We start from the raw sequence: 12,322 nt of genomic DNA on the forward strand, positions 1-12,322 counted from the left end.
GCTGCTGTGGTGCAGCTGAGCTTGGGCTGTACTTGGGGCCTTTGGTTGTGCAGGAATAAATACGTTCTTTAGCAGGGTGCACATTTAAAAATATTCTCTCCAAACTCCATATGCAGAACTGACTTCCAGCTGCTTCTGAGTACACTTTAAAGGTTTGGAAGGGTGTTGCTGTTACTCAGTTATAAAGTGCAGCTTGGTTTTAATCATGTCCCTCAAGATCTTCTCATGGAGAAGTCACAAGAGTCAGTCACTGTTCACCCACTGTGTGCTGCTTGTGATTTTACTGTGTCACATGTCCCTTCCCTCAGCCATCAGTTTTCCATGCTTTGGGGTCTTAGCCTGATTGACCACAGCACATGGAAGTTATTCCATGTCTTGTGTCACTACTGGTGCTTTCTTCCAGCATTTTTCAAATTTGCTTTACATCTTAGAGTTGGAGGAAGCAAAACTGCACATAATATTTGGGGTATGAGAAGGCAACAGAATTATATAATGAAATAATGGAAGACTTTGTTTTATTCTTTATTCCTTCCCTTTTAGTTCCTGTAGTTTATACTCTCTGAATAGTGTGTGGCCTAGGAAATGAGCTAAAAATAGACCAGAGTTTTAAAGAAAGAGCTGTATTGATGGACAAGCTAATCTGGATTAATACAGTGGAGTGAATAAATATTTTAAATAATTCATTCAGCTATTATTTTTTCTTTCTTATGGAAACTATTTTTCTTCACATCTCTTTTTTTTTTTTTTTTTTTTTCCTTTTCCTAAAGTGCTATTAAGATCAGCCACCCACAGATCAAGACTTTTTATTTTGCGGCAGAAAATGTTCTGGAAATGAACACGTAAGTAGGAGCGACTGGTCATGTTTCATCCTGTCTCATGCCTGAGAACACCCTTTGAAAGTTCATTCTTTCACTGTCAAGCAGTCGTTGACGAAGTTATTTGGGGAATTACTGAGGCTAATTTTTCTGGTCGCTAAATGGAAGAAAACTATTGCACTTTGTTCACTAATTATGATTGAAATCAGAATAGCATAGTTAGCCCAATTTTGGTGCTAATCTTCCCAGCATTTGCTGGTATAACTCCATTTCTGTTAGAGTGGTGCTAAGATTTGATAGCAAGTACAGTGCCTGGGAAGAAGTGAGAGGAGAAAGGACAGAGAGGGAAAAGTCCCAGAAGTGATCTAGGACTAGAATATAACAGTTTATGATTTCAGAGTATTGTATCAGCTAACAAGGAGGGTTAGAGGGATAGAAAGGTCTGTTTCCTTTATGTAAATTAGCATTAACTTCAGCATCAAACTGTGCTGTAGCTGAATGATCCTCATGGCAAGTCAGATACTTTCTTTCCACAAATGTCCAGAAGATTAACAACCAAATAGTTCTCAATGGAAGAAGTAAAAATGGATACGAATGCTGCCATTTTAGAAACCGCTTAGCTATCAGAAAGATATTATTTTCTACTGATCCAAATTTGACTGATTTAGATATATCTCATGTCTTTGCCCTTTTTACTTCAGGTCACAGTCTGTTCTCTGTGCTATTGCATTAAATGGCCAAATACTGGGTACAAAGCAGTACAATTTAAATGGGAAGAGAGCTCCTATAATAGTCGGGTCAGGATTTTAATCATGGCTCTACTGGTGATCTTTGTGTGATTTTTCACAGGGCAATGACTAGTCATTCCCTCTATAAATGAGAGACCTCATATATATTTACCACAACAGGAAAAGGGAGAGGTTGAGAGAATGTGTGTGACCTTCTGAAAGATGCATAGATACAGAAATGTACAATATTACAGTAGTGTATGTACATAGGTATGTATTAATAAACCTGTACGGATGCCTACAGCAAATACAGATTAAAAAAAAAATCTATTGCCGTTTGCAAGTTGGAGCAGCATGGAGCATTCTGGTGGGGAGATAACCATCCATTTCAGTGTTCCTGCATTTCCCACCAGTGCTCCTGAATGGAGTGACAAGATCCTGAGGCAGATTGGATGAGGATGACTGAGAATGAGGGACAGCTGGACAGGAATATTTCAGTAGTGAGGGTAACCCTGGTTAAGAGAGAAGAGATGGAAGAACTTATTGAGAAGGAAATTAGAGCTAATGGAGGATATTAGTAAGTGCTAACAGCCAGTTTGGAGCCCAGCTGGAAATTCTCATGTGAAAAATACTTGGTCTCCTGTGAGTCAGTGATTGAAATCTAAGCAGGTGTCTCAGCTCTTTTGCCCCTGGAATGATTTTGTTCAAACTCCACTTCTTGATTAAATTTCATTTTGGCTTAAAGCTAGGTAGCCTAATGTTAGAGCAGCCTGCACTATGCTGTACTAACCCCCCACTGTTGTAACTGATGATGTTTTCCTTGGCAAAGTACAAAATACATGCATTTAATACATAAAGTACACGCATACTCACGCATATGTCGAAACAGACTAAAAGACATCTGTTCTCTTGGCTCCAGTCCTGCAAATGCACATGTGAATGGTTCCACTGAACTCACTGGAGCATTTGTGTGTGTCAAATTACTAGTGTGCATAAATGCTTGATGGATCATGACCTTTTGTAACTCTTCATCCGTATATCAACATACGCATATACCTGCACATATATCTCTAGTAAATCAACAGTGGATTTATTAACAAAGTCATTTGCTTCACTAATTTATCATGTATTTGCTATTGTCATGCACACATGAAAAGTAAAACCATGCATTTAGCTGGCCAGTTGTACATAGTTATTAGTGACTTGTCTGCCCTCGTCATTAATGAAGTTCTAGAAAATTTTTAGCAAATCTTTTCCTTGTTAAGGTGGATTTTCATTTAAAAAATCATTGTTAGGATTTCTCTTACAGAAATGAAACTTTGTTTTTCTGATTTGTTGGTAACTCTATTTCTCATATTGCAGTCTAAAAGTGCAGTTACTTTGATGCTGATCTTACTGTCAAATTCCCTGTTGCTTTAGTAGAACCAAAATCAAACAAAATGTTTTTTTTTTCCCGGTAATGAATTCCTGCCCTTCATACTTTCTCTATGTACGCCTTGCATTTTAATCTTAAAAGCTTGAGCCTTTTCAGTTGTTAGTTACTTAAAATGTGGATAGATCTGAGTGAACTACAGGCAAACACAATATACAAAATTATGACTTGGGAATGTTTCTAGCACCAGAAGAGTGCAGCCACCGAGGCAGATAAGTGAAAAACACCCCAGTTATAGCATAAACCAACACAGGAAGTGAGACTTACTAAAACCAAAAGTACATGGCAAGTTGAAAAATGTGATATGTTATGATCAAAAACTTTGGTTTCAAGTGGTGCAGACTGTGCTGCAATAGTTTTGGCCAGGGCAGCTGACATCATCTTCTGAGGCTCCCATGCCTGTTTCTTCATCTCAGGTGAAAGACGACACCTCAACAGCTGGACGAATTCACCGACATGGTGTTACAGCACAAAGACTTGTTCTTTAGCTTGCACAAATGCGACTCCTGGGTCATCAGTAGTACCTTTCTTTCAGTATCAAGTAAAAATGTCCCAGGCAACTAATTCTGTTCACTACAGGGAATATTAAAACAGAGTAAACTGGTGCCTTTCTAGAAGATGATCGAAGAAATAGAAACTTTGACATTTAGTCGTCAGGCTAATGAAAACAGATGTGGTGATGTAGGAAACAGCTGAAAGGAGCAAAACTCAGTCTGAAGAGCATGTGAGTGTCCCTGACTCTGTGTTCCCTCTGTTTCAAACACAGGTGGCTAAGTAAGCTGGGAATGGCTGTAGACCCTCAGGCACCAAACAGGAAGAATGAGGAAGGTATGCTCCTAACTGGTTTCAGTGTGTAACTACATTGTGTTCTTCACAGTTTTTGCTTGGCCAAATTTTTGTCAGCTGTTTTCTTTCTTTCGAACTGTCGTCTTGGGTCTGTCTGCTGCCTGAGCTCAGAGAAACCACATTGTCACGGTACAGAGTAACCACAGGAAAAGAAAAAATGGTGAGAAACAGTGTTAGTGAGAGATACTAGGTGATCTTGTGAGAGGTGTGTAACTACTTTCTGGCAGTTTGCTGGCTTGCTAAGCCCACCTAGTGTGAAGAGGAACAGCTGGGCTGCTCTGGGTTTTGAGCTGGTGAGTTATATTACAGGAGTTGTGCTGCAGCATGGCAGCTTGCAGGCCTAGGAGCACCTTGTGCTCTGCAGACCCATCCCTACTGTGTCCTCCAGTCCTGGGCGTTTCAACAACTGCGGGGCTGGGGGATGAGTGGGTGGTACTGCTATTCTGGAGCCTACAATTTTTTTCAGAGCCAAGCCCTAGTTCATTATGGGATGAAAAACTTTAAAATTCACAAACAATTTATTTATTTATCTTAATTTGCACACTGACACTTTTTGGTGGGAGGATACCAGTACTCAAATCACAAATCTGGGCAGAGATGTGGTTTAGAATGAAATGTGCTCTGAGTAATATTGTGTTACCAGACCAGGAATAGACTCTAACCTGAGGAATCTGTGTCATCATCTGGGCTTTTAAGTTTTCATTTTTAGAGTATTGGTACCCAGTGTCCTTTCTGGAATTGCTGAATTTGTGAAGGAGCTGTCATTATGAAGAGAAACTGGTATTTGCAGTTGTATGAACACTTAGGTGATGCAGCCTGTTTTGTCTAAGCAATGAAGTGTTCCTCTCTGCATCCCTTCTGCTTTAAAAAAAATTCAAGATTGTAGTTTATGTTCAGTCTCGGGACATGTAATTACATTATTGATTAATTTGATCTGGCTCCATTTATGCTCTACCATAAAAAGCAGCTTTGGGGTTGGTAAAAACAGATGCTACTGATTCCTGGAGAATTCAGCAAGTCTCATCAGTTTCTTTGTTTTCAGTTCACATTTGTTTCTTGTCAGGAAACTTGTTAACTTCCACACCATCTAATTCTTCCTGCCCGTATCCTGTTTGAAGCCAACTTTATCAAAACACTTTAGGATAAAGGGCTATATTGAATATTAGGTTGTGTAGCAAGAACTGCAAGATATTTGTACTCAGGGAGGAAGTGTGCAAATCTATTGTCCATCTTTTCACGAACAGAAGAGTTTAATGGAAAATGGGAATGGCCAAAATTTTTTACGTTAAACCAATTTTTTAAAACCTCAACAAAACATGATACTGGTTGTATTGGTTGAATCAATAATTATGAAGCAATGAAAAATGAGTTATTCCACCAATCTTAATCTAAAAAACCAGAAGTCCATAAGATCTAAAATGATATGCTCAATAACCTCTGCAACAGGTTATCTAACAACTTTGCAATAACATAACATAGCCAATATTTCTTCAGCTTTTAAGGGCAGCCACCTGCTTCCCCCCTTAGAAAAAGAACTTCTGATTCTGGTATCCCCTTGTCTTTTCTTGCATTTTGTCACAGGTGATCCAGCAGCTGCCTTCAGTGTGGGTGCAGCACCCACTGATGCCTGGGTGAACACATCCTTATAGAAGCAATGCTATGTTTCTTAAAAACACTGTCACTACCCACAGTCACTTCTGCTCCTGCTGACCAGTTCCTGCTCTCTGTATCACACACCATAATTCTTCAGAAGTATTTGCTCTTTTTATGGCATTTCTTGTGTATTCAGATACTTTCTGTGCATTTTAACTCACCCCCTCATCTCCATTTTCCTGTTTAGAGTATCAGAAACAGCTGTTGAATCTTTTTCAGTTCTTCTGTGTGCCTAAAAGGGGAGCTGTAGAAAGCAAAAGCTTTTTACTGAGTTACTCAAAAAGGCATTAACAGAGTCTTAGAAATTTATATAGGTTTTATTGCAGCCAGTTTCAGTTCTTTATGCTTAGATGTGCCAGCAGATATTTCCAGTAAACAGAACAGCATCTATGCTACTCAAAACCCTATGGTTCTGCAAGGAGTACAGGGGGAAACAATAATGAACCTCTTCAAGTTTCCCTTTGTTAACATGTTAGAAAATTCTAGCTCATGCACAAAATTCTTCTCTTACAATGTTATTCCCCTCACTCTGTGCTTATTAACCCCCACTCTCCCCCCACAATGACATGCAGAAAATATAAAGCATGTGGGTATTAAATGAGTTAATTTAAAATGAAATAATCTCAGGTGACTGTCCAGAGACCATGCTAACCAACTGCTTTCTAGTGGTGTGAGCCCCTGAAGTCCAGCTCTGATGAGGAATCAGAACTGGACTTGAACAGCCCCTGCTCTCTGGGGCAGAGCTGGACAGAAGCTCTTGGACAGCACAGGCTGCTGAGTGCTTGTGGCCAGCAAAGGGCAGAGCTGAATCCCATGCACACCATAGGGGCAGCCTCTGTTCTGTGACCCTTGGCACTCGAGTTGTCCTCGTCAGGCTCTGACTTTGTCTGTGCAAACTTCCATGTCCCCAGTTCAGTGGGGTGGAGGTGAGTGCTGTCACCCTGCACAGGTGGTGCAGGGCAGGATGCAGGCACTTGCTCCTGTAAATGTTACATTTGTGTTCGGAGATTTAGCAAAACTGATCTTTGTGCTCTTTAAGTGCACAAAGAGGATGTGTAAGAAAGATGGGGGCAAACATTTTAGCAGGGTATACTGAACAAGGGGTAATGGTTTTACACTAAGAAAGGTCCAGATTAGACTAGATAAAAAGATGTGATTTTTTTTTACCATGAGATTGGCAAAATACTGAAACTGGTGGCACAGAGATGGGGCAGCAGTTCCATCCCTGGAAACATTCAGGGTCAGGCTGGACAAGGCTCCAAGCAGCTCGTCTAGTTGAAGGTGTGCCTGCTCATTACAGAGAGGTTGGACTATATGACCTTTTAAGGTCCCTCCCAAACCAAACTATTCTATGACCTTGTCCAATGTTTACTATTGCCAGGACCTGGGCATAAGAACCAGCAACACTCTGCCTCCCTTTTTCTGTGTCTAATTTTATCAGTGATTGTCATTTCATGTAATCCATCTTTAAACAAAGTTGTGGGAAATGTTTTCTCTTGCTGCACAGATAGTTGAAAGAAATAACAAGATGACTGCCTCTGCCACACATCAATGAGTTCAAACTCCTATGAGTTTGTTAAAAAAAGAAAAGAAAAGAGACAAGTAGGGTTAGGGTATTCCTAGAGTACTGTGTTTACTTTTGGTTTTACTTCATATGTACTTCATATGCTGTATGATGTGTCTATATGAGATACCAAATTGCAGCCAAAGCCCCAGTGCCTGTTGCTAGCTCCAGGAAAATTTATTGGTTACAGAATTAAGGGATTGCCTCTGCTACTTGCGACAGCTCTCCAGCATTGCCACAAGTGAATTAGGAGACACTGACTCGTTAAAGTGTAGTCCTAAATCCAGAACACCCTACTTGGTGATCTTTGGTTGCCACAGTGCTGCAAAGAATAATATGTTGTTCTAACTCTTTATTTTTGCACATTTTCCATGTCTTCCTCAGAATGCTACAGTGAAAGTGAACATGATGATCCAGACATCACAGACACGCCACCTCCTCCCTACACAGTCCAGACCCCACCTCCTCCTTCGGTAAGTGTTCCAGTTATTACCTTGTTTCTTGTTGCAAGCGGGTTGAAACAAAACCCTCCTGAGGTGGTGGACCTCTAGGAATAACCTGAAACATTTTCTGGAAATGTCCATGCTGTGTTCCTGTGAAACAGGAAGACAGTCTGCCCTCCCCGTGGCAGAGCACACAGCTGGCACATCCTGCCCCACAGGGAGCTTTGCACTGTACACGATCAGCTCCTTCCTATTTATCTTGCTGGAAAAAAGAAGGTATCGTTCTACCTCATACAAAAAATCTGTACTTTCTTTACAAGATTTTTAATACACTGCTAACAGCTGTTTTTTCTACTCTTTTTTCTCTTTTTTTAAAAATCCATCCTGAAGCCTCTCTCTTTTTGTGACCTTGGTAGCATATTTAACAGCTTCATATTTATTTGTTTGAGTGGGCTGTTTTTGAGAGTGCTGAATTTGAAGCTGCTTTTGTGGCAGTGAAGGGAAAGAGGCCTCTTCACACAGAAATAAAAATCTGTTTTTTTCCTTCTACCTCTGAAAAACAGACTATGAAAAAAGATAATAGGCATGCTTCCAAAATCTATGTAGCATATTGTCCCAGAATATTCCTTCCTGTCTCACTTCATTTCATAAATTAAAATAAGCACTCTGAACCCTCATGAGTCTAATCAAATTGGCTTGCCTAATTATTATCTACTTCTTGCCCTATTAATCTTGTTTCTATATAATTGTTTTTCCCAGTGATCTCATTGCCCTTATATGTGATTTAAATGGATTTTTAAAAAAAATCTTCTAATTTAAGCAATTTTTTTCCTTTTTTTTTTTTTTTTAAAATAAAAAAAAGTTGTTAATTTGCTATGACAGGTAGCTTCACTAGTAGGTTTAGGGTGGGTTTTTCCCCTCTCTTTGCGGCCTTTAAAAGAAAAGTTTAATTTGTAGTAGAAGTCAGGCAGAACTGTTGCAAGTAGCACAGGCAATCCCTTGATGTTTGTAACCAGTAAGTTTTCCCGGAGCTAGCAACAGGCATTGGGGCTTTGGCTGCAATTTTGGAGTAAACAGATTGTTCATATAATACTTTGGAAACTATAGAGCAGCCTTGTGAGAGCCTTTTGTCACTGCATTTTTAATTTTTTTAATTTTTCCCCTTAAAATGGAAAGTCAAATTTACTTAATTCTGTTTTTAGAAATGAGTGATCTGGTTTGGGTTGGTAATAAGGAATCCTGATTCCAAGCCTTTCCCTTTACTACCTGAAAGTTAACACTGAGAGGTATGCAGTAATGTACTTAGTACTAAATATTCTCATGGCATTTCATGGATGGGAAGTGTCTGCTTTCTCACTGTTGTGGTACAAGTTCCTCTGTGGCACACACACAGAGTTGGGGTGGGCACAGAAGCAGCAAAGCAGGAGAAAATCTGAACTATACAGATGAGCTAGAGAAGCTTGTGCAATCACAGGCATTGATAAAAGGAGATGTTGTGGACAGAGTTGCCTGTCTGGCCATCTCTAATTAGATTACATAAAGCTGGGAGCACATGTCACACAGTCACCCACTTGCCTCCCTCATTTTCAGTCAGATAAGTCAGTCTTCACTTCCTCTCCTGAAAAGTGTGACATTTATCACCAGATCAATCTGCCTGGCACACGGGGGTGTGTGGCGCTCACTGCTGTAGAACGTAGTTCTTTATTGCCTGTATTAACTGGAAATGAAATGGGACTGAGTGGCTATAAATATCAGAGGAGAGAAGAACTTTGGCAATGTGTCTCCTGCAGCTATTCAGGGCCGTGGGTCAGTTAATGAAGCGTCTTTAATTTTATACCTCAGTGGCTTGCCTTTAGGAGATGTAGATGTGTTTTCCGTCTGCTCACCTCTGAGTGAATGCCTGGGTTTTTCCAGATGATGAGTTTTAAACAGGTGCTGGCTTTGGTTTTCTGTTTTTTCTGGTTTCCTGCTGTCTGTTGGTCTGTTGCTGCAGAGGCCATCTCCGGTTGTCTCCTTCCCATATGCTCCTCTGGAGTGCTGGCCTCCACGTTTTGGCAGGGAACACATGGGAGGCAGGCAGTGGTGCAGATGCTGAGGGATCCTGTTTTCTCAAGCTTTTCCTTTAAAAAGGATCTTCCCTTCAGCCTTTACCTTTGTTAGCTGATTTCCCAATTCTTCCTATCCCTTAAAATCCCTTCTTTTGTGGACAGAGGTTAGTGCCTCCTGAACAAAGGTGTCATCTTTTCACCCCAGAATTGGCCACTGGAGCTGGCCACTCCATTTGCAGTGGGTCTGCCCATGCTCAGCTTGCTTATATAGTGAGTAGGATCAGCTTTGTTTGACTGCAAGTCAGAGTCTTTTTTTAAATACCATATTTAATAACTCTTTCACTTCTGGACAAGTGCTGAAACAAGAAAAACACTGGAAGGATTGGGAAAGTGCAACTTCTACTAAAAATTCTAGGTTTGCAGGTGCGGTTTTCTCAGGGAAGGCTGGTTAAACACTGCTCTCTGCCTGTTTATTTGTTGCAGAATTCTTGAACCAAGCTGTGAAGTCTCAAAAATGTGGTGGATTTGGGTTCATATGTGGGTGCAGCACTTCGCCTACTTCAATTTTCTCAGATTGCTACTGGAAGTGACACTTATCCTGTCAACTCAGCTCAGTGTCAGGGATGCCACAGGCACTGACTGGAGTTCATTTCTTGTGGGGGTTCCAGTTGTTGGTTTCTCTGGGTCTGGATTGAAGGCACTTGAGACAGTAGTTCATGTTAGGACTCAGGTGTTTATTATTTCTTATCAGTAAAACTGTCTCACTACTGTGAGTTTGGCAGTTTTCATTAGAAGGCACAACATGGCTAATAATCTCTTGTTACAAGGTCTTTTAAGACTAAACTCTCCAATTAAGAACTGACACCTAGATTATTCTCCCTTTTAACCCAATAACTGATCCCAAGGAGCCCACAATATGGAATTTCTGCCCAATTACAAAATGCCACCCAAACCCAGGAAGGAGGAAGAAGAAGCATGAAGAAGAAAATCAGGATGACACCCTGTGCCCTACATCTTGCTTCCATCCACAACATACTAAAAATCCCAAAACCTAAATTTCTCACCAAGTGATAAACCTACACTACTCTCTATAATCTATTTCACACTTCTGTGGATTCCAGTTTATCTTGAAGTCTAGGAAAAACTTTCTCCATGAATGAGGGTCAAAGTCAGTGCTCCCCGGGGGGTTAAGGCACCCCAGAGCAAGCAGAGAAACATTCTCAGTGCCCTGGGTTTCCACAATTTATTTTTATTATTTTAAGCAGAAAGGCCTCCAAACTTCTTGACATCAACTCCAAACCAAAACCTATTATTTTGGATACTAATAGAATCCCAGGTGTAGGCTCTGTTACATTTTAGAGCAGCAAACACTTTGTTGTACTTCTAGCACCAAGTTTGTACTTGCTGTTCTATTCTCTGCTGGCTCAAACCATTTTGAAATTTGCAGAAGAAAAAAGTAGTGATCATGAGGTTCCATGTGTATGTGCGAGTTTGTGTACTGTGAAGGAAAAAAGTAAGAGAGGAACAAGTAAAATGTAACATCTGTAGGACAAAAGTTAAACTGACCACCTGCATTAATTTGTCCATGTGTGAATGGATACACAGTTAAAAAATCAGCAGATGTGTTAAGACAATATATTGCAGCAGCGGCCAAAAAAGGAGTTGAAGAGTTTCATGGTCATAATTTCATGGTCAAAATATCTAGAGACTCATTAATCTCCAGTGAAATTCTTATGATCTGCTTTTTAAAACATCCCCAAATGGAAATTTATTATATGGATGATTGCAATACTTCCAGAGGAGTCACTCAAATAAGTTAGGTAAACAATTGTCATGCCAAAGAAAAAACAAAACACAACACATATGCAGAGAAAAAGAAACACCTTCTGGCAGTCATATTTATTCTCACTCATATTTTTTAATTAACACACAATGGAAATGAAAATAAAAACATATTCCCCTCAGTGAGGCACAGCCTTCATTTCAATAACACTTTTTTTTTTTTTTAGTATAGACAAATGCCAGAAAAATAGAGGTGAGATCTAATATCCTCCTGTTCCAGCTTTGAACAACTGAAATTAGAACATCTACAACATGTGGGCAAGAGCTCTTACTGTTTAGTTGCTGTGCTTGACTTATGAAAGCTTTGACAATTTGTCTTTGTGATAGGAGCTCTTAGATGAAATGCTTCATATCACCTGTGTTCCCAAGGGCATTTTTAGCACTCCTAGTTTACTACAGCGTCTCCTTTGCTTGAAGATGCATATGTGAAGGTTTCTATTTTAGAAATAAAAACACACCTGAAACACAGTGCTGTAATTTTCATCGGGGAATATAAATGTCTGGGTCCTGCAATCTTTGGCACGGTCTTATGGGAATCATGAGAGGATCAGAGAGCATATCTTATGAGGAATGGCTGAGAGAGCTGCCTTTGTTCAGTCTCAAGAAGAGGGGGCTCAGGAGAGACCTCACTGCCCTCTACAATTCCCTGAAAGGAGGTTGTAGCCAGGTGGGGGCTGTGCCTACAGTGACAGGACTGGAGGAAGTGGCCTTAAGCTGGGACAGGGCAGATTCAGATTAGATATATGACAAGGCTTTTTCACCATTAGGTTGGTCAGGGACTGGAATAGGTCACCAAGGGAGGTGGTGAAGTCGCCATCCCTGGAAGTGTTTGAGAGGGATCCAAATCCAGTGCTGGATGATGTGGTTTAGGGGTTGCAGTGGAAGTGCTGGGTGCTTGGCTGGACTGGATGCACTTGAGAGTCTTTTCCAACCTAGACAATTCTATGATTC

At 40.4% G+C, this 12,322-nt stretch overlaps 1 protein-coding gene across 4 annotated transcripts in view; it reads left to right on the forward strand.

Moving 5' to 3' along the window:
- The window catches only part of IPCEF1 (interaction protein for cytohesin exchange factors 1), a 45,611-nt gene that overhangs the window by 14,827 nt on the left and 18,462 nt on the right, over positions 1–12,322 (forward strand). For all 4 annotated transcript variants that reach the window (XM_039707147.1, XM_039707148.1, XM_039707150.1 and 1 more), the window contains 3 exons: positions 768–839; positions 3,742–3,803; positions 7,423–7,511. In XM_039707147.1, the coding sequence (XP_039563081.1) occupies positions 768–839; positions 3,742–3,803; positions 7,423–7,511 (223 nt within the window). The remainder of the gene's footprint in view (positions 1–767; positions 840–3,741; positions 3,804–7,422; positions 7,512–12,322) is intronic.

This window comes from Passer montanus, unplaced genomic scaffold (genome assembly GCF_014805655.1).
Source record: "Passer montanus isolate IOZ18808 unplaced genomic scaffold, ASM1480565v1 scaffold2, whole genome shotgun sequence".
Classification (NCBI taxonomy): domain Eukaryota; kingdom Metazoa; phylum Chordata; class Aves; order Passeriformes; family Passeridae; genus Passer; species Passer montanus.